A 25,423-nucleotide genomic window follows, 5' to 3' on the forward strand; every position below is an offset into this window, starting at 1 on the left:
TCCTGCCTTGCCTGCTTCCTTACGGCTGATGCCTGTTCAGCTGTCCTCTGTCACTGTGTGTTTTCCCACAGCGGGCTCTGCCTCCGGTTCTACCTCTTCTCCCTGAAGTTGGAGTCGTTCTTTCCTCCTGGGTGCTCCTCTGCGGCTGTCTGTCCTTACAAGGGTTTGTGGCCGTTGTACCTTGAATGGGCTTGGGGTCTCCTAGGCTTCCCTTCACCTTGTTCTTGCTTATTTCTGCTTGGTAGGGGCTGAGCCGCCCTTCTTGTCCCCGTCACACGTCCCCTGCTTGGGACCTGTGTTTCCTCCTGCTGGGGAGGTTCTCTCACAGGCCCTCCTCCCCTCTGGGTATGGCTAGGGTATCTATTCTACATTAAGGAATCTGCGGCTAGTAGTCTCTATCAGATGTACAAGTTACTTACCTTCGGTAATGATGTATCTGGTAGAGACGATTCTAGCCGCAGATTCCTTCACGGTCCGCCCTTCCTCCCCGTTCTGCGAGGACCTTCAGTTGGTTTTCTGCACTCGCCTCCATCAGGGTGGCTTGCTTTCTGTGGGTGTCCGCTTCGCTTCCTCCCGGGCAGGATGCTTCGTTCTGCTTGATTGTTCCACCCCTTCCTTTATGATACATGGTCGGTTGGTTCATGTGTGCTTCTGCATCCCTCCACCCTGGTTTTTTCTCCGGTGTAGGAGCCTCCTTTTATTCTTCTCCCTTTTGCTTGCGTAGGGTTTCTGATTCCCTTGCAGTCCACTATGTTGGGGGTTGTTTTGCCTGTACCTCGGCCTTTTCGCTCCTTTCAGGGGATACAGCCCTCCTTGTGGTGACGTCTAGGGGTGGATTGCTGTTATTCTTCTGTTCCGGGCTTGTTGCCCTGCACTGTTGTGGATGGTGCTTGCAGTCTCTCTTCTGCTATAGCATTTTTTCACATGCTTTCTGCCTCCTGGGAGGATGTCGCCTTTGCTGGCGAGGGTGTTCCTCAGAGCGGTGCTCTGCTCTTTCGCTGCTATGGCTTTCACCGCAATGGCTTTTTGTACCTTAGTGCTTAGCACTTTTCCAACTGGTGCGGTTTCTCGCCTTTCGTTTCTCTCTTTTCTATTTCTCTAATTTTTCGCACACTGTTCCCGTACTCTTCACAGTTTTTTTTTGGCGCAGAAATGTTCTCCGAAGAAAACTGATGTCAGCGCGCCGGGGTGGGGCTTATGTGACCTCGCTGACGTCACGCCCGCGGACGACATCAGGGCGGAGTCGCGTGCTACCGCCCCCCGGCGCGCATGGATGCTGGGGCAAAGAAAGTTTTCCGGGTCCAGTCTCACGCCTCGGGATAATTCTACGTTAAGGAATCTGCGGCTAGAATCGTCTCTACCAGATACATCGTTTCTGAAGGTAAGTAGCTTGTACATTAAGTATGTCAATTGGGGTAAGCCAATATTCCATGTTTAGGGGAGAGTTGACAGGCACTTTAGCACTGGTTAGCACTGGTAAAGTGCACAGAGTCCTAATGCCAGCAAAACATGGCCAGAAAAGTGGAGGAGGTAGGCAAAAAGTTGGGGCAAGACCACCCTAAGACTGTCAGGTTTAACGGGGAGCTTTATTAGGCATGGTTCTGTACTGAGAATTGAGTTTTTAAAGCTGAGGTATCAGCTCATGGACAGAATATTGCTGAGGAACTGATGATCAAAAAGATGGGCCATCTGTTATGAGTAGAAAAGGGTAGGTCAGATGCTGAAAACAGACAGAATTGTTGTCCATGTGAAGGCAGTCTGTGCGAGGATTTCCGGTGACTTTATGAGGGGGAAGCTGGATTACATCGTTAAACCATAATATCATTATGGTAGCAAGGTAGGCGAGGATGTTGCTGAGCTTTTAGTTTATAGAGAGCTGGTGTTGCTTATGACTGGTATCTGGCTGGGTGGTACTCTGTGGAAGTTTACTGAGGTTGCGGAGGCTATCAGTGGTCTTCCCAATGAGATGTTATTGGAGAGGAATGACTAGGAGTCCACCAGGATCACGTGTGTGCTTGTAACCAAACTTCCTTCTGCTTGGGGCAAAATCATTAATTTGTTTCATTTCATATGTTCTCTTCATTGACGAACAATTTGATCAATTTGATACAAATGTCTGAGTATATAATCGAGAGCACAACCATGGCCAATTCGGTGTTACAGATTTCTAAAAGCTTAGTTTTGCCCCAGCGTGGGGGACAGATGAATGGTATTTAAGGTTGATCTCTTTTTATATTTGTTTTTGATATGAACACATACACTTGCCTACATCCCATCCGAAGGCCAGCAAGGATATCGCCTGTCCTATCATCTGCGGAGGGGGTATGTTTGCCTATTCACTAATCCTAATCCTAATACTATGTACTGTGTACCTGTTTGGCACATCTCATCGACAGCGCCTAGCACTACTGTCAAGTACAGAGGCACAGACAGAGCTGTAGTGAAGGTATTAGTGTGCCCTTTTCCCCCACTACCTTTCCAACATCTGTTGGATCTGTGTTGTTCCATTTAGCTGCTCTCACTATGTTGGTTATTTAGGTGTATATTTCAAATCACTTAGTATTTGTGAGGAGGCAGCCTTCTTCTGTTGTGCATCTCTTTAGGTCGGGGTTTCCTTCTCTCACAAATCTGCATCAGCTTGTACAAGTCTGAAGCCAGCTTTTTACCATTATGTTTCTTTATGGCCCAGTATTTGAACTTTGTAAGAGTCCAACTCGCCAGTGGCCTAATAGAGGGATGCATCACCCAATGTGTGATTTGTCCACAATAGAAAAGTCCTGCATCAGTCAAGACAAAAATGATTTTAACATTTACAAAGGATTTGAAGAACTCCTCCAATTCTTTTTCATCCCCTAGTTTGTTAAGCAGCAAATTCCTCCTCCTTCGTAGCTTGGAGTAAAAGCAGGTTTCCCTAGAATGGGTGTCAACGTCGAGGGGAATTTTGTAAGTGCTGTTAGACTACTACTTCATCCCACGCTAACAAAGTGGCACTCCTCACTGGGGAGGAGTGCAGAGCCCGTTCAGTGCCTTTGTTTAATATCCATGTAATCTCTTCTGTATGAATCCCTGCTACTTTCTGGGCCATTAAACATCAATGTTTGTCCAATTACCAAATACAAGAGTTGTATTGGTAATAATGCTCTAAAACTGGGAGACCCATACCTCCCTCCCTGGGTACCCTTTGCATCAAACTCCTGATGATACAACTCCTATTCCCAGCCCACACAAAGTTCTCCATGATGACTAGGAGATTATGTAGAACCATGTGGGACATTTGCAGTGTAAGGGTTTAGAATAGATGTAGTACTCTAGGAAGAGTGGTCATCTTGTCATATTCAAAGAGAGGAACCCCATGTACCATGACTTCATTTCTCACAGGATCATCTGCAAGAACAGGATATAGCTAAATGCGAGAGTGGGTGCCAACAGATCTCCCCAAAAAGTTATGTTGCCTTTTGCCTAGCATAATGGGGGAGAAAGTAGTGGGGTTTCTACTTTTGCTGGAGTAATTTCGATGTTCAGTATGTGGTATGTTGATTCCTTTAAAACCTGTCACTCACCCATATCCTGAAAGTTTTTCCATAAGTGCTGGCATTGATCCGACAGGGTCCTTTAATATAGCAATGATGCGTATGAGGCTAGTTTATGGTATTCTCCTCCTATTTTCATAAAATAAATGTTTTGATTTCTGCAGATTCTCACTGCTAATGACTCAACAGACAAAATGAAAAGAAGAGGTTAGAGAGGGCAATATTTCTTGCTACCTACCTCTACCAAAAGGCGTTGAAAAGAGCAATTATTTATTCTAATCATCGTAGTAGACTTCTTAGAAGTACCCACCCCCTAAATTTGGGGCCTATGCCTAAGGTTTTTATTTTTGGTCTAGGAAAGGCCACTGAACCCTGTCAATGCCCTTTCAGCATTGTCATCAGGGCTTCCTTGTGGGTTCTATGTGTATTGTCTAGAAGATTAAGAGGGTCTGTCTGTTAATACCACATCCCCTGCCCAGCGCAAACCCCAGTTGATTCAGTTCTAAGAGCCAGGCAGGACCTTATTTAGCCTATTTGTAAAGATACAGATGTAGAGTTTGGCATAGATATTTGGCAGCGATATTGGTCTACGGGAGCTACATAGCCAGCAGCTTGCCTTTCCCAAGTTTGGGAATGACCCTAACACTGGCTTGAGACATTTCTGCAATTATGCCTTACCTTCCAAAAAGGAGTTGAACAGTTGCGCCAGTAGGGGGCAGCTGATCCATAAATATTTAATAGAACAGGGAATTGTTCCCTAAGGTCTAGGTGGTTATTTTATTTTAAGTTTAAAAATGGCAGATACAACCTGATCCACCTGAATCAACTTGTCTAATTCTGCTTGTGCATCTTTGGCCTTTTATAAGGGGGTCTCGCATGTACTGCTGTATGTCAGTGGATGGGCAATGGGTATACTGTGTAAAAAGTTTATGAAGAAATCCCGAAAGGTTGTTACTATCTCTTGGTCTTCAGTAGCTTGGATGGCCTGTTTGGTCTCGAACTGCCAGAATTCTCATAGAGTTAATTTTGCCCTGAGCTTGCAGGCCAGAAAATGTTTTGCCTTATCACTCGATTCATAGTACTTCTGTTTGGCACATACCAAACAGAAGTACCAGGGTGTATTAATCTCCGTCTGCGTCCAGAATCTTAACTTGAGCCACTGTCAGTTTACTCCACGCTTTCACTGACCACCTGCATTTGTGAATGCCTTCCAGTTGGTGCACCTTTTCTTCCGATTGTTCCCTCTTTCCTGCCCTATCTCTGTTCAGCTTGGTCAAGGTGGAAATGAAGCAACCACCCATCATCATCTTTAAGGTGTTACATAAGGTTCTGTCTTCAGTCTCCCCCTTTTCTTTCTCCCAGAGGAAGTATGCACTACTTTGGTCCAGCTCTTCAATCGCCCTTGAATTCTGGAGTAGGCTGTCCCATCAGACTCCATGTGCAGTCTGTGTGCCTGTTGTGGGGCCTCTATAGTCAGGGCTACTGGAATTGTGTGGCAGAGGAGGAGCAAATTATGCAACAGGGTTGACCAAATTATGCGTCAAGAAAAGGCCTATCTGATAGAGACTACTAGCCGCAGATTTCGTAGAATCATCCCCATTCGTGAGACTGGCCCCGAAAAACTTTCTTGCCCAGCATCCCTGCGCACCAGGGGGACGGCATCACACGACTCCGCCCAGGCGTCGTCCGCGTACGTGACGTCAGTGAGGTCACATAAGTCCCACCCCGGCGCGCCTACGTCAGTTTTTTCCTTTTCCACGTGCAACGCGGATCCGGTTTGTGCTCTGGGCCTGTTTAGGCCTTTCCCTTACGAATTTGCTGCGTGTGTGGGAACAGTGAGTGAATGCCTTCGGGCTTTAAAACTTGCTCGTCGTGTGGCCGCCCCATGTCGGTGACGGATCCTCACCCCATCTGTATGTGGTGTTTGGGGGAGCACCACGTCTCCACTGATCGTGAGGTGTGCCAGCAGATGAAGCCGAAGTCCCGGCGGGAGCGCCGGATGAAACTTCTTTCGCCTCGTGTGTCCAGGTCGGCGTCATCATCTCACCCGGCCCCTGCAAAGGTTTCTCGGACCCGCGGCTTTCCCTCGTTGACTTCGATCTTCTCCCAGGTCGGGTTCCGGCATGTCGGGGCGTGGGCTCTCCGTGGTTGGTGCGGCCCGCGTGTCGTCCCCTTATCCACCCTTGTACCGGCGTGGGGGCGACAAGAGCCCAGATGGAGACATATGCGGCGGCTTTGCAGGCCTCGCTGGCTTCTCCTCCTCCTCCTTCCCCTCCTGGGATGTCAGCAGATCCCTTGCAGTGTGCGGGGCACTCCGCGGCGTCGCCGGCGGCTCTGGCGCCGACTGGTTCCGATCCAGGCTCAGAGGATGGGGTGCCGTTGGGGTGCGGCCCTTCGGGGGTCCCTCCTTCGGACCACGCCGCCTCTGCTTCGCCGCAAACTCCCACGGGAGTCCCTGTGATGTCGCGGGATGTCGCTGGGGCTCGGTTCGCACCCCCGAGCCCTTCTTGGTCCTCGGGACAGACGGTGGCCTTGTCCAAGGCAGAGGTGACGCCGTTACGGCGCCGGCGGCTGCTGGCCCTGGCAGGGCCACAGGGGTTGGCGGAGGGCCCATTTCGCCATGTCACGAGTCGCGGCTGACGGGGGACTCCTCGTCCCTACCCGAGCCCTTCTTGTCCCTCCACGCAGGCGGCTGCCTCGTCGGAGGTCCCTTCGCCACCCCAGCTCTGGCCCAGCTCTGGTCTCCTGTGCCGTGTGCTGTGTCGGAAGTCGCCCCGGCATCTCCTCCTGCGCCGGCCGACAACGGTGTCCTGCCTCAGGTTGCAGACTCTACGGCGCCGGGCTAACGTCGGGTCGTTGACTCGTCTTCGGACGCCTCCTCTTCTCCAGAGGTTCGGCGGTTGCTGGTGTCATCCTCGCCGGAGCGGGCCGCCGCATCGTGGCTTTTTTCCCGACGTCGTCTAAAGGCGGCTCCTCGCCATCTCCACAACCGCGGTCTTCGTCGGAGCAGCTGCCGGTCCCCCACTCCTCGGTCCCTCTTCCTTCCTTCCGGTCTTGGCCCTTCCTTCCTCCGGTTGGCTTGGGGGATGGCCGCTTCAGCTTGCAGCCGTCACCTAACTAGGAGCTGCTATCCCCTCCGCGTGGCCCTACGGAGGCGGTGCGGCTTTTGCCCTTGCTGTTTCCACTGCTGTGGGAATTTTGCGCATGGGTGATCCTGCTACCCATTTCCCCGCAGATCATCTTCTGGAGGTTCTCCATCAGGGCTCTGGTGGTAGGGAACTGTTGCTTCCCTTCGAAGGTTCACTCCACTCTTCTCTCTTGGGGACTTGGGGCCGTCCCGCCACGGGAGACCCGGTGCCCCAGCACCTTCTGCACCGCCACCATCTGGCACCGCGTGATCCGGTGTGCCTTTCTTTTCACCCTTCGACCCGAGACCCTTTTTGCAGTCTGCCTTTCCTGCTTTGCCGCTGCTGTTGTCTTCCCCCAGCACAGGAGGCCCGCTGGCTGGACTCCTGGGGGCGCAATATGTTTGCCTCAACCAGTGCGGCTCTGCGGGCCCTTAACACACTGTGTGCTTTGGCTGGGGCCACTTCTTGCTTGTGGGACTCGGCGGAGTCCCTTATGTCTGCCGCTTCTCAGGAGGGTGCCTGTGTGGATTTGAGACACCATGTCCTGGATGGTCGGGAGCTGGCAGCGTTTATCCTTCGCTCCGCTCTGGACATCTCGTAGGTGCTGGGTTGTGCCATGGCTTCTTCGGTTGCCCTTCGTCGCCATGCCTGGCTTCGGGACAGTGTGTTCCCGGAGAATGTTCGAGAATGGCTGGTGGACCTTCCCTTCGATGGTGCTCTTTTGTTCCATGCCCCTGCGGACTCAGCCACCCAGAGGTTCTTGGCGGGGCTTAGTCCTCCTCCTCCTCCTGCTCCTCCTCCTCCTCCTCCTTCTCCTTCTCAGTGACCTGAGTGTTGATCTGGTTCTTGGAGCTGTTCTTACGTTGGAGCGGGTCGCCCCAGTTGTCTTTTCTGTGTGCTTCATGGCCACTCGAGTCCTCCTTGCTGAGGCTGTGGTTCTGTTGGCAGCTGGCCAGCCCTTTTTGAATGTGTGTTTTTCCTTTGGGTTTTTTACACCATGCTGGGCCTGAGATGGGGCCTTCTGCGTTTCCCCTCTGGCTGCTTGATAGGCCTCCTGTGGGGTTTTTTGCCGCAGGTCTTTTTTGTTGTCCTCTGCTGCGGAAGTTTCTTCCTAATAGGTTCCCATGTCTTGGGAAATGACATGCCCTATGTGGGGCAGGGTTGGCTGTTATATAGCCCTGCTATGTGCTGGGGAGTTGTGGTCCTCTGTGGGCTTCTGCTCTTCGTGGCGTTATGGTATGTTGCGGATGCAACCTTCTTCTTCGCCTTTTTGCTTTGAGTGTTTCGTTCTGTGGTGTCCCTGGCGGCTGGCGGAGCTTGCCAGTGCCGCCCTCTTGTTCTTTCTGCACCATTGTGCCTTCTTGGGGCTTTAGTGGGACTGTCATCCTGCCTTCTCCGCTGCTTCCAAAGGGCCTTGCACTCGGTTCTACCTCTTCTCCCTGTGGGGGGGATGGTCCCTGGCTTCTGGATCCTCTTGCGGGTGCAGTTTGTCCCTGCGGGGCGTTGGACGGTTCTTCCTGGGTGACCTTGAGTTCCCCTTTTTGGGTTCCGCCTCCTTCTTTCTGCCGGCGCCGTCCTGTCTGGGATTGTCTTTGCTCTGCCTCTTCTCCTTGGAGTCTCTAGGCTGCTCTTCTCCTACGGTGCTCCTTTCCTTGGCCTTGGGCGGAGGTTTTGTTGCCTCACATTGGCGTGGGGTGTTTGGCCTCTTTGCGCATTGCCTTGTTTCCTCTGCTGAGTGAGGACTGGCTATCTTCTTCTCTTCTTTTCCCGCCCCCACCCCCCTTGGGATTGGTGGCCTCCTGCTGGCGGGGGTTTCCCTTTGCCTGGGGGACGGGGCTCCTCGTCTTGTTTTCGGTATGGCTAGGGTATCTATTCTACATGAAATAATCTGTGGCTTGTAGTCTCTATCAGATGTACGAGTTACTTACCTTCGGTAACGATGTATCTGGTAGAGACGATTCTAGCCGCAGATTCCTTTACGGCCCGCCCTTCCTCCCCGTTCTGCGAGGGCTTGTGATTTGGTCTTTTGCACTCGCTTCCCTGTGGGTAGCTGTGTCTTCTATGAGTACATTCTTCCCCTCTTTCTGTCAGGCTGTCCCTTTTTCCTCCCCGTTGTCACATGGGAGGATAGGTTTGTTGGTACTTCTGGCTCTTTGCGATCCTTGAGGTTGAGGTCTTTTGGCTGTGCCTCTGCCATTGTTCCTGATGGGGGTTGTCACACTCTGTCATGGGGATGTCTTGGAGTTTTGTCGTTCCCTGTGTGTCTCCGACTGGTTCCCCTTCCTTGTCTTTGTTTGGGGTTGTAGTCCTGTTGCATGTTATCGTGACATTTTTACATATGTCCCTTGTCTCCGGGGGGGGGGTCTGTCTCTGTACTGGCAGGGTTGCTGCTCTGTTCTTTATTCTTTCCCTGTCTTTGGGTACTGCAGTGCCGGGCACTGCTCTTTATGGTGTTGTTCCTCACCATTCCTTTTTTCTGCTCTTTCGCACACTGTTCCTACACTCTCACAGTTTTGTCTGCTGGCTCCGTATTGTGGCGTGGAAAAGTTCTCCGAAGAAAACTGACATAGGTGCTGGGGTGGGACTTATGTGACCTTGCTGACGTCACGTACGCGGATGACGCCTGGGCGGAGTCACGTGATGCCGTCCCCCCGGCGCGCAGGGATGCTGCAAGAAAGTTTTTCGGGTCCAGTCTCACGCCTGGGGATAATTCTACGTGAAGGAATCTGCGGCTAGAATCGTCTCTACCAGATACATTGTTACCGAAGGTAAGCAACTCGTACATTAAGCTGCATATTGCAGCACATTTTACGATATTACTTCATTATTTTGTTGTTTTTACAGCTGGTAACAGTGTCTGGTAATGAGTTCACCTTATTAGTACTAATTTAACACACCAAATACATCAATAAGCCACTGAAAGATGACCCTTCAACTTTTTTGAAAAGCCTTCCATGTGCAGGAACCCAAGTCACCATATGTTTTGTTACTTTTGATCCGTTTGAGCTAGACACAGAATTTCTTCTTGTTAAAACTACAGATTATGCAACAGATTATGAATTATGTGGCAAATGCAGCAAATCCATAATTAAGCGAAAATTGCTGCAGTTGCAGACTCATATACTTTCACTGGCCCTGTCTATAGGAATAAACTAATTTGTCTGTGTCTTGATAGGAACTTAGGTTCTATCTCAGTAGCTAAGACACTTGGGATAATATTTAGGGATACCAGAAAGTGGTTAGACCTTGCATAGGTGTGGTGGCCACTCGAAATTGTTGAATCTATCAGTACATCCCCAATCGCGACCTGAGGTCTGGCTCTAAATCGCTGTTACTCATTCCGAGGATTAAGAGAGCACGATTGGGAGGTAGATCTTTCTCCTACCAAGCACCATTGGTATGGAATCAACTGCCCCTCCCGCTCAGACAGTGCTCTGACTATCTTGGGTTCAGAAAGTTACTAAAGGCCAACCTTTTCTCGGAATGATTCTGCCGCATCACCCCCGCACAGTTCTACCAGCGCTGTGAGACCCCTTCGGGGGTGATTCATGCGCTTTATAAACTATATAACATAACATAACATAACAACAAACAATCTATCTTATTTCCTCCAGCCCCAAGTATTGTAGACATCCTGCTCCTCCTACTGATAGAGTCCTTGCTGATAGAGTCCTTGTCTTATTGTGTCTCTGATGTAATCCATTCCTCTCCCCATCATTCACCAGATTAACAACCCCCACCACCCCAACCCCCATTCCCTTGGGACACCTCCTTTTCTTTTCTTGGAGCACCTCCAATAGCTTCACTCCCCATCCTGCCTCTGCTTGCCACCTAGTCTGGTCTCTACCCTGGTGCTTGACCCTGGCCACCATCTTGTTCCACCACATGAATCTCCTAGGGCTCAACTCATCCACTGCCATCCACTCTCTCACAATGTTTTTGCTGCTCTTCTAGATTGCCCAGTAGGGCTGTGCCGTTTCAGACTTCTGTCTGAACTGTTTCCGTCTGATGGAACGGAGAAATGGTGGTCTACATTTTCCATTTTTATAGTGACTACTAACTGCAGATTCTTTGCTTTCTGAATTTCCCCTGGGGCCAGACTGAATCCGAAAACTTTAATAGCAATTCTCTCATGCGTTGACAGGTGGTTTTGTGTGGCCACTTTAAAACCACTAGCTCTGCGCTCTGACATCAGTTCCTTTCTTTCCACACCTTGTAATACCACTCTAGATCTAGCAGTGCTGTTTTTTTTACAGAACTTTCCCTCAGGAAAAGTGTTTTACCCACTGTAAATTATCTTACAGTGTGCAAATATGGGTCCTAAAATTACAGGTTTCAAGCCCTGTCCAGACTGTCACTGACAAATGCCTTTGGTGTCTTGGCCCCGATCACGACACAAAGTTGTGATCGTGTTGTCCAAAGTTGAATCGGAGAGTGATCCAAAACCTTAAGGCCAAGCAGTCACCATGTTCCAAAAGAAGTTGAGGAAGCAGTCTTGGTTATGGTAGAGGGAGAAGGCGCGGATACTCTCTGACTTCCCCAGAGTGATCGGTCTCAAGGCCTCGAGGTCCAAAAGTCCAGGTGTTCAGATAAGTCAAAACGTTCTCCCAAAAAACACAAGTATTCAAGTATGTCTCACCGAAGTCCCGCCACTCTAAGTCTCACAATACCCCCTGTAGTTCTAGGCCTCGGAGCCGCTATATGGAGAGCACTCCTGAACTGCTGCCACTTGACATCCTTCCCCCTTAGCGGACAGCCACAGCAGACGAAATAAGACACCTGAAAGTGACAGCAGCCTCCATTTTTGGTAAAAGGGAAAGGTTATTTGTCAGCACTGTTGGCCTTCTTGCATTTAACTGGTCAGCCATACTTCTTGAAGTCACCTGTTGTAAAACGTTTTTTGAAGGGACTGACCCACATGTTCCTCATGGGCTTGTTGTGATGCCTCAGATGGACCTTCTAATCCTCTCTTATCTATTATGCACTCTATTCAAACCTATGCACAGTTGTCCCTTATGTCTGTTAATCATCAAAACTGTGTTCTTTCTTGCAATCACATCTGCTAGGTGAGCGAGTGAACTCCAGGCTTTGTGTGTCCAACAACCATATACTTCGTTCTTTCTGGACAAACTAGTCCTTCTGACAAAGGTGGCTTTCCTACCAAAGGTGGTTACGCCCTTCCATACAGGGTACATCACCCTGTCGGATTTCTGTGCTCCACCTCACCCCTCTAATGAGGCGGAACAGCTTCACTGACTTGACCCAATGAGGCCTACTAAACTTTACATCAATAGAATCGCAGACTACAGGCAAGACGACCATCTTTTTGTTGGCTTCTGTGGAGGTAAAAAGAGAAAAGCAATGCAGAAGAGAACCCTCTTGCGTTGGATTGTCTTATGCGTAAAGATTTGTTATGAGGTAGCTAAGAAACAAACCCCAGAAGACTTGTGTGCTTATTCCTCCAGAGCAATGGCTGCTACCACTGCCCTGTCGCACACTGTGCCAGTTCTGGACATTTGCCAGGCTGTGATGTGGGCATCGTTCCACATGTTCATGAAATTTTAGTGCCTGGACAACCAGGTTAACTGGGAAAGCCTTTTGGCCCAATCTTTCCTGTAGGATTTCCTGGTCTAAGCCATTCCAAAGAACCACCACCTGATGGGAGTGGAGGGAAGGGTACTGCGTTGGCATCTATTCACCAGGTGAGGAATCTACAGTTAGAAGTGTCCATCGGAAGAACAAGTTATTTATATTTGATAACACCTTTTCTGGTAGGGATGTATCTAACTGCAGATTCCTCACCGAATCATCCTCCTCTTTTCTGTGGGATGGACTCACCTGGTCCATTAAAATGATCCCTGATCTGAAACATCTGCACACAGCACTACTGATTTAAATGGCTCCGCATCTAACGGCACGGATGAAGATCTGAGAGAAATTGATGTCAGAGCACAGAGGTGGCAGTCGTACAGTGGCTGCGATGTCATATCCAAACCGACGTACCCGACGTGGAGCCACACTATTCCACATGTCTACATGCAAAGGATTTGCTATTAAAGTTTCTGGATCCAGTTTGGCATATGGGGAAATGCACATGGTGAGAATCTACATTTAGATAGTATCTACCATAAAAGACATTACCAAAGGTAACTGCCTTGTTAGTCTCGACAGAGAGACGAGTGCCGCGTCTTACTCACTTTCCTTCTGGACTATGCCTCTCATGAGTGGTATTTAAAGCAGTGAAATTTCTGCATGTGTGCAAAGTTTTCCATTGCACGGATTGTTATAGGTAGGTGGGTGCTCATTTTTGCTGGATTTTATTAGATTCTGGTTCATATTTTCTACTGAAGGTCTCATTTATATAACACCGTGAATGTCTTAATAGTACCATGCTGTAATAGAAATTGTTTGCTCTGCCGATAGTCTTAACTAAGACACTTAAGCTGGTTACATTGATATGAGTCCCCTTAGATAGCAACACATTCCCTAGTTTTACAATACACATGTTCCAGTGTCGGACCACAGACGTCTTCTTTGTGGTTCATGTAGGGAAGGCAAGCCTCATTTCTGTCCATGATTCCCTTAGGATAATCTGAGCATCCTAGAGATGTACTGCATCCAAAAATAATGGAGCTTTCTAAACTCAGTTTTTCGTAGTGAGCTGTCAGTATGGATTACGTCTCTCTCAACAACACATTTTATGCCTGACACCATCATGCCAGTAGCCCACATTGGAACGTTTTCAAATGTGTAATCTATCCCGAGTTTATTAAATGGCAGTAATGGAAATTGTGACTTACATCTGGTCAACTCTAAACTGCACCTTGTTTATATTAAAGGACAGACCCTTAAAGTTCCAAAGATACTTACTTTTCCTTCTGCCTTACACTGGATTTTGATCTATGCATTGTGTTGACTCAGCATCTGCTCATATATTCAGATTTCAATAAGTCTTAAAAATACTTCCTGACCATCAATAAAAACAATCCTTTGAGGCATAACCTAATGAATAAATTCTTACAGTTCCTCTATTAGCTTTTCTTTTTTTCCCTTTAGGTAATTTCACAGCTACGCATCCTTGGCAGGTCCGTTACAGCCGGTTGTAAATTCGACAGAGAAATCTGGTCTAATGAGCTCTCTCCTGTGCTCAATCTATGGAAGAAACTTAATCAGGTTTGTCATCCTAAGCAGGATCTCAACAAGTATATTTCATTAACTGTGATGGTTGTTAATGCGTGCATGTGTGTACAGGAGCTTACATGAAGTGGTGGGGGCAAAATAAACTGACGGTTTTAATGGCACGTCCCTGCCACTGTGGTAAATTCAGAAGCAATGCTTTGTGGGAGATGAGATGTGCAATCTATAGATTGTGTTTGCTGTACACAACTTCTCCATTGAAGCACAGTCTGATGTATTTATAAACTGTAGCCTACTTAGCCTTGAGTACACGTGGCAGAACAGCAACATAGGCATGGACGTTTCTTTTGACCAGGCGCCACAGCCAAGCTTATAAATGAATATCAATCCATGCCCCCATTGTGTCTCTTGAGCAGCTGCTGCCCAGGACCAGGCCTTCTCGTGGTATAGTCGCAAACAATTGAAAGATTGTCCTCTAGCTTTCAGCTTGAGTATAGCGTGGGAACTCAATGCAGCCTGGGCACAGAGAATCGCAATACACTGATTCTGGAACGCTTTGTTAACAGTGACCAGCTCTTCCTTAACCATATAGCCAGGATTGTCCCATATTCTGGTCAGGTCCAAAGAATAAGAGTGGTTCCTGATAAAGCTGAGTCTTCATATAATCTAAGTTAAGACCTCTTCATATGCTTAACGAAAAGGTAAATCCCTCTAATTATGCCTTACCCGTATCAGTACAAACACTTTACCTCATTAAAGTTCTGTCATAAAATCACTTTTGCGTCTTCCATACATATTTTATTGGGGGTATTCATAAAGAGCAAAACAAGCCCAAAAGTACTGCTGAGTGCTGTACATAGTAGGAGGATACATAACCAACACTAGGGAGGATACAGAGATCTACAGGTACTTCTGGACAAGAGATGCATGCAAATACAGAAGAGATGAGAAACACAGCATCACAGTGGGGTAAGTGGAGGGAGAGAAGGGAAGGACAAGGGGAGGTTTTCGGATCTATCCCAAATTGAGCCAATGAAGAAGCAAATCTGCGGTGCAAAGTAAGGATGTTCCATAGTTGTGCTGTTGTGATTCATGTGCAGAGAAAGTCTGTTGGCGTGTCCTTTATTTCTGAGTCTTTTGGATTTCCAGCAGATCCGGCACCTGCTTCTACTAGGGTGGATGGCATCGGACATCTTGAGTTCAGAAGTAACGTAGTCAGGTTTACGTAAGTTGAGCCTTTAATATCTGGAAGGGCAGTCCAAACTGGCGTTGATGACACATGGCAATCAGGGGTGATCAGGGCTTAGTACTACAAGATATTTCTGTATATCTTTAGTAATTATTGACTTCTTATTTCTGTCGGTAACAGCAGACATCCCTTATCAGGGTTCCAGAACTGCCCCTCATTAAAATTTCAACCAATGACCTTTAATACCGCTCATTGAGCGGCATCAGGATTCCCACCAAGTCCAATGAGAAGAGTTGATGACTCCAGCCTTCCAAATTGCGAAATTGAGTGACTTTGTTTTCTTCATTCACGTGCTAATTTGTATTATTTCGAGAAGGCAATCATTGTACGTAAATTGTTAATTGCCATTGTGCTAGATAGTGAGGGGAACTGGAAATGGTAATTATGGTAGGATTTGCAGCAGTGCTTGTTTAAAGAGTAACTATTGGAGCGAGGCAGTCACTGTAGCAGTAATTGGTGCAAGACAATTTGAAATCAGTGGCAACCGAAAGAATTCATTCATTAAAAGTGGAATAATAGAAGCCATTATTTGAAAAGTGTGACATGGGGCGTGTTGGGAAAGTCGTCGCGTAGCCGGGCTATGCCTGACTGTATTCACATGCAAGGAACTAGGAGAAAAGAGTTTTGCGCACATACATTATTCATCTAAGATATGAAAAAATGAATAGTTTGTTGGTGTGTTAAAAATCAGCGCCTTTTTAAATTGAATAGCGAATCAGAGCATTACGAACTACTAAAGCGAGTGCTAGGAAGAATAAGCTGAGGAACAATGTTTAAAGTACGTATCAGAATGGTCGTTTTAGGAAAACAGGAAAGTCTATATGAAAAGTATTTTAAAATGAATTGGGTCTGTAATGATCACCAAGTAAAGCGGAATGCTGCCTGCTTGAGCAGCTGTCGATCGATTTTTCATTTATTTAGACCGTACATTGCTGAAAGAAAAGTAATTACACATGGTGCAGTTCTGCAGAATATGCAGAACTACTATATCCAGCACCCACTTTCCTTGTTTTTCTTTTAATACTTAAGTTCTTCCCTAACTTGAAGTTTGTCTGCAATTTCTAAACAATAGAAAAAGAACGATTGATGGGACGTTTGCCTTTGACCTTCATGGCGGTCCTGTTATTGTGGCCTCTTCTGAATTATACAGTTGTGATTAATGAGCTTAGTAATGTTCTCTGCTTTGACAGACAACAGAGAAATTAGATGTTGGCCCCAATTATGTCCCATTGTCTCAATCGTCCTGCCTCACACTTGTGGAGTGTAAAAAGTCATTATAATTTGCTTTCGCCATTTTCTGGACTCCCCATTTATTCATCTATTTTTGTAGTTATTTTTATTGAATACTAACTATTAACAGGCTTCATAACTCCCTCGAATTCTTGGTGTGTGGTCAATGTAAAACATGGGTGTGCAATGCCTGAGTTGTGAGTTGTTTGCCCCTTTTTGGAAGTGCAATCTTCTGAAACAGTTGTTTATATCAATTTCATGTACTTATTGCAAAGGCCCCACTCACAGAAAACTATTCTATCATTAAAACAGAGGAAAACAACAAGCTCAGGCAATGGGGAAGCTTATTGATTGTTCGTATAACAAATCATAACGTATGGAGTGACTTGTGCAAGTATAAGTAGATTGCATCTCTACCATAAAGTTGTTTTTGTAGTGTAAAAATTCCTTTTTAGGTTTGGATTTTGAATAGTACAAAAGAGCATTCACATGGCAGAGTATAATGGCGGTAATAGAGGCTATGATGCAAGAAGTGGGGTTTGCTGGCTTGACACCCCCTACTAATTAGTCAAAGAGGTTTCATTGGCAGTGGCCCTGCAACGCCACGCCTGGTTGAGGACAACTGTCTTTCTGGGGTATGCCCAGTCCTCACTCATAGACATGCCCTTTGATGGCTCCTGTCTCTTTGGAGACAAGGCGGATTTGGCACTGGAGTACTTTAAGAATAGCAGGGTTACGGCCAAGTCCTTGAGCCTATCTGTAGCCCCTCTTCACCCTTAATCCTCCTTGCTCTCCTTTCATGGCCTCAGAAGGGGCGTCCAACCACATCTTTACCCGCCCAGCCACCGTGGCACACTAGCTTTCCAGCCTCAGTGTGGCCGCGGACGCGGTTCTTACCGGTCACATGGGTCGGGTGGCTAGCGGTCGGGACAGTCCACCAACCATCCCGCATCTGCAGCCTCCAAACCCTCCTAGTCTGCCCACTTATCATCCTGGGCACCCAGTGGGCTACAGGATTTACCGTCACCTGCCCAGCTGACGGTCCATAGCATCGGACAAGTGGGTTTTGAAGATTGTACAAAAGGACTACTCCCTCACATTTGAGACTACCCCTCCCTCCATGCCTCCTACTTTCGACAGGCTGACTGAGGACCACCTCCCTCTTCTCCGCCAAGAAGTGATGGCTCTTTTTGCCAAAGGAGCCATAGTGAGTGTGCTGGTCCCAGAAGGAGGTCGTGTTTGCTATTCCTACTACTTTCTGGTGCCCAAGCAGGACGGAGTCCTTCATCCTATCCTCGAACTACGCTCTCTCAATTTCTTCCTCAAGAAGGAGAAATTCAAGATGCTCACTCTGGTTCAGGACCTGTCTGCTCTGGACCCTGGAGACTGTTACTAGTGTTGGAATTGCGGGACATGTACTTTTGTATTCCCCTCTTGCCTGCCCACTGGTGTTACCTGCGGTAAACGGAGAGCCGCAAGCATTACCAGTTCGTTATACTCCCTTTTGGCCTCACCAGTGCCCCTCGGGTGTGCACCAAGGAGATGGTGGTGGTCCCAGCTTTTCTGTGGAGATCAGGGGTGCCAGTCTTCCCCTATCTCGATGACTGGCTGTTGAAGGTGGGCCCGACCCAGGCAGTCGTCTCCCACCTCCAGACTAGGACGGACCTCCTGCATTTGCTGGGGTTCACTATCAACGTGTCCAAGTCACACCTGACTACCTCTCAGATGCTCCCTTTCATTGGAGTAGTTCTGGACATGGTGCAGTTTCGAGCCTATGCTCCTGAAAGGTGAGTCCAATATATTCAGGCAACCTTACCAATGTTTGAGCCTCTATCCTGAATTTCGGTGAGACTGACTAGGAGGCTGATGGGCTGTATGGCCTCCTGCATCCTGTTGGTAAATCATTCCAGAAGGCGTATGCGTGCTCTGCAGCGGGACCTGAAGTCCCAGTGGGCGAAGCATTAGGGGAATATCTCCGACGTGGTCCAGATCTCGGAGAGAACTGCAAAGGACCTGCAGTGGTGGCTTACGAACCGTGATTGGGTCAGAGGCACACCCCTTTCTCTTCCCCAACTGGATCTCACATTAGTGACAGATGCGTCATTCCTGGTATGGGTGGCCATCTGGGATGAGGTGGAGATCAGCAGACACTGGTCTCTGGCAGATTCGTGGCTCATCCGGCTAGCATTGAAAGCGTTTCTTCCCTCTGTCAATGAGAAGTTAGGGCTAGTGTTCACGGCCAGCACTACCGCCATGGGGTACAGCAGCAAGCAGAGTGGTGTGGGGTGGTGGACTCTTTGTCACGAGGCGCAATGTCTCTGGACATGGCTGGAACAGCATTGCATAACCCAGGTGGCTCAAAACCTGGCAGGTTCTCTGAATGCCAGGCCACACAAACTCAGCCGTCGATGACTAGTGAAATGGTGTCTCCAGCCGGAGGTGGCACAAGGTCTCTTTCAGCAGTGTGGAGAGCCTTGGTTAGATCTGTCAGCCTCCGAAAAGAACATGCAATGTCAGCAGTTTAGCGCACTGGAGATTCCAAAGTGGCTATCGCTCGGCAACGCTTTTTGCCTCGAATGGTGCTCAGGCCTCCTGTACACTTTTCCGCCCATACCAATTCTGCCCAGAGTTCTCAAGAAGATCAAGAACAACCTGACCCAAGTCATTCTTGTGGCTCTGGACTGAGCACGGAGAGTCTGGTGAGCAGAACTTCTTCTAAAGAGCATTGCACCTCCGACCTGGCTGCCCCTTCAGGAGGATCTTCTGTCTCAGCAGTTCGAGAGAGTCCTCCATCCGAACCTGTCAAATCTCTGCCTTCTTGCGCGAAGATTGAGTGGCAACATTTGATAGCTTTTGACCTTTCTCCTGAATATTGTGTAGAAAGGTACATTGACCTTCTTTCTGCTTCTCTATCTAATATTCTTCTTTTCATTCTTAACCTTGCCCAGCTGAGCTCTGCTTTGGGTACACTTAAGGACTATCTTTCTGCTCTGTCCTCTTTCTTTCGGCTTCCGGACAAACCCTCTTTGTTCAAATCCCCTATTTTAAATAGGTTCTCTAAAGGGCTTATACATATGTTTCCTCCCACTCCCTTTATCATGCCACAGTGCGACTTTAATTGATGTTCACATATCTTATGTGTGCTCCCTTTTAGCCTTTGCACAATTGTCCCCGCCAGCTGCTTACCATCAAGACAGCCTTTCTGGTGGCGATAACATCTGCCTGGAAGGTGAGTGAATTGCAGGCTTAGTCATGCAAGCCTGCTTACATGATGACATTTTTGGATAAGGTGGTGCTTCGCACCCATGCCTCATTCCTACCAAAGGTGGTGACCCCATTCCATCTGGGTCAATCAGTCACACTGCCAACCTTTTTTGCTCCCCTGCATCCCTCTAAGGAAGATGAGCCTCTCCACCGTCTGGACCTAAAAAGAGCTTTGTTGTTCTACCTTGACCGTACAAAAGAGTTCAAGGTGGACGACAAACTCTTTGTGAGTTACGTGGGAGCTAAAGAAGGTTGGGCATTGCAGAAGCAAACCATTATATGCTGGGTAGTTATCTGCATTAAAACCTGCTACGCCCTGGCTAGGAAGAAGCCTCCCGAGGGCTTAGGGGCCCATTCTACAAGGGGAAAAGCTGTGACTACGACATTGGCTCGTGGTGTCCCAGTCCTGACTATCTGCAAGGCAGCAACGTGGTCATCTCTGCACACGTTTGCCAAGCATTACTGCTTGGCCAGTCAGGTCCACAGGAATGGGCATTTCACCCGTTTAGTCCTGCAGGACTTTTTAGTTTAAAAATCTGTTCGCAGTCCACCGCCAGGATGGTATGGCTTGGGTATGTTTTAAAAGGTAAGGAATCTGCAGCTAGATGTCTCTATAAGATGAGCAAATTAGTTAACTTTGCAGTGCATATCTGGTAGAGACCGTAGAGAGCTGCAGATTCCTCACAGACCCACCCATACCTCCCCGATTCTGCAACTCTTTTTTGTAAGGCTAGGGTTGTTCCCTTTTCAGTGCCCTAGTTGTGACTCCGACAGAAGTCTGTTCACTTCATTGCTCTGTGCTTCTGGCATTGAAAAAGTGGAAAGGAACTGATTTCCGTGCACCTGAGTGGCACCTATATAGGTGACCCACGACACCATAACCGACTAACTACGCCGGCGTCATAGGTAGCCAAATTGAGCCACCTGCAGGCATGCGGGGTTACTGCTCACGCAAAAGTTTCCAGATCCAGTCTGATGCCTGAGAAATTCAAAGGTAAGGAAACTGCGGCTAGATAATGTTTCTATCAGATAATGGATTACCGAAGGTAAGTAACTTGTTCCTCAGGTGCTCTCCTCCCAAACGCCTATGAGCATCACCTACATCTCCCCCATGTGGATGGATGACTCACTCCTCCTCCTGGGTGCATGACTAGTGCTCTCCTAGTGCACATCACTGTGCCCCATCAGAGGGTTTGGTTTGTAGCTGCACATCTTCTGATGCTTCCTGCAGCAGATGGTTATTCGTGATAGTCTACATGAATTGATGGTGCGTTATGTCTAGTGATTGCTTGCATGGATGTTTGTTGGATTGAATAAAAAATGGTGCATATAGGTGTGTTTCTTTGTGTACATTATCCTTGTATTCATCTGTGCCTGTACGTTTTGAACATCCATTTGCATGCAATGTAAAAAAGGCATTCGTTTTGAGTTAATCTGTACATGCTTTGTTTTTGCCTTTAACTACATTTGGCGGCTGTTTTTGTTATCTATAAACCTAACTTGTCAGTCATGAAATAACAATAAGTTCGACAATGCATTATGCAATTAATTGTTAACCCATTATTAGCAGTTATCAGATACACTGAAAAGCACATGCTCCTTACCACTAGTAATCTATATTATTCATATTATTCGATCAATCACTCAGCTCCATAAATAAACTAAATGTACAATGCAGATCAGTGCGCACATAATATGGTGGGTGAGCCTCGGCCTCTTCTGCCTTTCTTATCGGTTGACCGATATTCACTAGTCACATCTAGTTTCAGCCTATCTACTCAGATAGGGATGGCTCCTCCACTAGGGTGGAGGAGCGTCGCCCCACTGCTTTCTTGCAGTGCGAGAAGCAGAAACATAAAATTATAAAACTACGATTTTATGTTTCTCCTTCTCGCACTACGAGAAAGCAGAAGTGTTTGGTTGCAGGCGGGCGGACGGTGCTGCTCTAGGAGCAGGGCCGGGCAGGGGACGAGTGGTTTCCCACTCCTGAGTGAGCATGACTGGTTTGGTTGGCCCTCCAGGCCCGCCCAAACCAGTCATGCACACTCTGCCCTTTCTCCATGCAGGATGCAATGCAGCCTACATGAAGAAAATGGCCTCCCCATAGGCGTCCGGCTGGGCTGCGTCTCCACCAATCACAACGCTGCAATGGCAGCGTTGTGATTGGCTTAGGGGAGGGAGGCTGTCAGCTTGCTGTTCCGGCCGGCAGGCAGGTATGTTTTAAAAAAATTAATTATTACATTTACCCCCTCCCCGTGGGATACCCCGGACACCTGCCTGCGATTAATTTAGGTGGCAGCTGTTCTCAGGTGTTTCAGAATAGTTCAAGATTGTAGTGCGCGTGTGTAAGAGATGGAAAATATTGTGTCCCTTTAATTTAGAGTGCTAAGCCACAAACTGCTACAATAACGTCACTTCATGAAACTAGAATAGTCAGTATAAGGTATAAGTCCACTATGAATTAATTTCCCCAATAAAAACATACAGATCGATTCATTTGCTGTCACAGAAGCAAGGTGGAGTGAGTTCAGTATTTTGCATGTCTTGTCTGAAGATTATCCAAATACATTTGCACAGACAATTGTTGAGGAATAATCTGTATCTTTCTGGTCAAGCCGTCATGCATTATTCCATAGGCAAATTATGTTTTTGTGTTTTTGACATAACAGCCTAGTTGGCTACATTTAAGTGAATGAGACAGCACATACCGTTGCTCCCCACTGTCCATCATTAACACTTCTCTAGGAATCTTTAATGTCCCTGCCAAGAACACATTGATTCTTAAAAGAACACCTGTTTCCATGCTACTGCTGTTCTCACTCAATTTTACCCGACCCCTGCCTTTCTCATTTCGCAGCGCTCATCTACCTGGCTGTTTTGTAGCTTTGATGAAGGAGCAGTCTGCTATATTCTGCAACATGCTGCCTGCTTCAGCAGCTGTCGATCGATTTTTCATTTATTCGCTTTGCAGTCACTGGTCCCAAATATGATGCAATTGTCCATCTCCCATAAAACACTCTTTCTGTTTTGTATGATGACCATGAAATGACATAAGTCACAAGGCTCGCACGATACTGCAGAGGGTGATAAAACTCTTCAGCTCAAGTGTCTGCCAGACTTTGTAACTGATGTCACCATACTTACTGTAGGAAAGTAGGATCTGCTTTCATGGTTACCCCCTCTTCTTGCTGGTGTCATTCTGTTTTCTGACTAGTCTGACTGGTACCCTGCTAATCAGGACCCCAGTCACTGAGCTCTCTCCCTACATTGCACTATGGTAAGTACTTTGGTACCTTCCTAATTGGCTTCTGGTATACCCTTCTAAGTCCCTATTAAATGGTACACAGGGAATAGGTACACCAGGGGTCTCCCATGGGCTGCAGCATGTATTGTGCCACCCATGACAGACCACTCAAACTGTGACGGCAGGCCTGCCACGGGATCTAGATCCATATAATTTATTCAACTTAAAACGAGCCATATAAGATTGCATACATACATTTTCATTAAACAACAGATAAGCATAAGCAATAAAATACAAATGAATAGAAATGCCTAGTATTTACTACGGATCTTAAAAACAGTAAAAAGATAGTTTAAAATACAAATATGATCGCTGTAGTTCCTAAAGAAAGTAAATAATCCATTGCCAATTCATGAACTCTACTCCCTGCTGCTAGTAGTAATGGACGGATGAACTGCCTCCTCTGGGGAGTATATAATTTACAAAATAAGATAACGTGCTTGAAAAACTGTCACAAAGGCAGACAGAAAGTGAAGAAAACCATGAGCCCTGGATAGGAAAAGCAACCACAAAATGAATAGTTTTTAAATGGAACCTGGTCAGCAAAACTTTTCACCTTTCATTCAAGTCTATTTGCAGATAAAGGGCATTGCAGTCTATGTGAGCTGGTGCTAGTACCACTCACAACAGATATACATTTCCTTATATTTGAGGTCATTGCACTTAAAATCTATAAGTTACCCCTGAGATAGGCCTTTCAATACTGAAGGCAGGGTGCTTGGTTATAAGTGTGAGGGTCCTCTGCATGAGCAGGACACCCCCTACAAACCTAGGTGTCAATTCTCCTGGCTTTGTAAGTGGCTTTGTAAGTGTGGTCAGCCATTTTAGACATATAGTGATATCACGTCAATCACGAGATGTCTAACTATATATTGGCTGCACCGAAACCGGTCATGTTTGCTATCAAACATATCTGAAAGAGACTATTAGTTAGAGATTCCTTACCTTAGATTTGCCCCAGGCATCAGACTGGATCCAGAGAAATTGTTTTGTAACAGTACCCCTGCACGTCGATAGTAGGCGTCGGTCGACTCCGCGTTCGTCATCGGCATCGTGGTAGCCAGGATGACGTCCCAATATCTACTTAGACGCCGCCCTCGCGCACTGAAGTGAGTTCTTTCTTTTTCCGGATCTTGAGAGAGTAGTACCTCCAGTCACTTTTTGACTGCTATTTTTCGACTTTTGTTGGCTTCTTTTTAGAGTCCTGTTAACTCCTGGTGCATGCAGGAATGCCACATCAGACCAGTTTCAAGGCTTCTGACTCCTGTCACAAAATGTTGATTACGGACCCGGACCTGGTGTCTGGAGCGTAACCACGACCCGAAGTTGTGCTCCAACTGCCGGGAGTGATCCTGAAAGCTTCTCGAAGCCCGGCAGTTTGCTCGAGGTCCCGGTCGAGAGGGAGGTCGTGGGAACGGTGGCGGAGCCACCACCACTCTTCTTCGAAGTCTTTGTCTTCGGGTAAGTCGAAGCACAAGAAGAAGGTGAAGAAGCATCGTGGCTCTTCGCGTTCTACCCATCCGTCGGCGGACGCAACACGGAATGCGGATGGTGCTCCTCCTGCGGCACCGCCTGCGGAGTCTGCTGGGTCGGCTCCGAGTTCCCGGCGACCCCTGCCCAACTTCATAGTTTTTACGAAGCCCTTCATTCCATCTTTGGGCAGACCGACTCCGCCGGGGCACCTTCGGTTGGGTTTCTAGGCCTTTGATCTCGGCGGCTCTGGCCCCGGCGTCGAGGGGCCCCCAAGGATACAGGCCTGAATCCGGATCGGCGCTGGCCGACCTTACAACACCTTCCCCGGTGCCGAATCCGATGTTGACACCTCCGCCACCTCTGACGCCGGTTGTGTCCCCAGCCGGTGTCGACCCAGCCTCGACATGGACACGGATCCGGACCGACTTCGACCGATGCTGGATCCTGGTGTTCCTTATCGCCCTGAATGGCAACCAGATGAGGGTGAGGTGGACTGGGAGGGGTCTGTGGACTCTCTTGCAGAACAGTTGGATGAACGGCACTGGAGAGAGGAGTTGGGTGATGCCAGTGGTCTGGACACCTCACCAGACCTCGGTATGCTTTCTCCCCCTACTGTGGCTACAGAGGAGGGTTCAACTTACACAGTGATGTTGTGTAGGGCAGCTGAGGCTTTGAACCTCGAGCTTCCTACTGTGGCAATCTGAAAGAGACAATTAGTTATAGATTCCTCACCTTTTGAATTACCCCCAGGCGTCAGACTGGATCTGGAGATTTTTTTCGTCAGCAGTACCCCTGCACGTCGAAAGGTGGCATCGGTCGGCTCTGCGTTCATCGTTGGCGTCATGGTCGCCAGCATGACGTCGCGGTAGCTACTTAGCGCCACCCTCGCGCACTGATGTCAGTTCTTTCTTTTTCCGCGCAAGCCAGTGCAAATCCGGAGAGAGTGGTACCTCCAGTCGCTTTTTGACTGACTTTTATTGTGACTTTTGTCGACACCAGTTTTTATCGACTCCTGATGCACGCAGGGATGTCCAGTCGTCCTCGGCCCAGCTTCAAGGCTTGCAAAACCTGTAGCAAGCAGATGTGGTGTGTGGGGCGCGACCATGAC

The 25,423-nt window shown here is 47.9% G+C and overlaps 1 protein-coding gene across 1 annotated transcript in view; it reads left to right on the top strand.

Moving 5' to 3' along the window:
* Positions 1-25,423, top strand: part of DYNC2H1 (dynein cytoplasmic 2 heavy chain 1) — a 1,714,832-nt gene that overhangs the window by 1,567,914 nt on the left and 121,495 nt on the right. Inside the window, exon 84 of the mRNA XM_085621461.1 lies at positions 13,715-13,831. Coding sequence (XP_085477587.1) covers positions 13,715-13,831 — 117 coding nt within the window. The remainder of the gene's footprint in view (positions 1-13,714; positions 13,832-25,423) is intronic.

The sequence above is a fragment of the Triturus cristatus genome, chromosome 8 (genome assembly GCF_964204655.1).
Source record: "Triturus cristatus chromosome 8, aTriCri1.1, whole genome shotgun sequence".
NCBI lineage: Eukaryota > Metazoa > Chordata > Amphibia > Caudata > Salamandridae > Triturus > Triturus cristatus.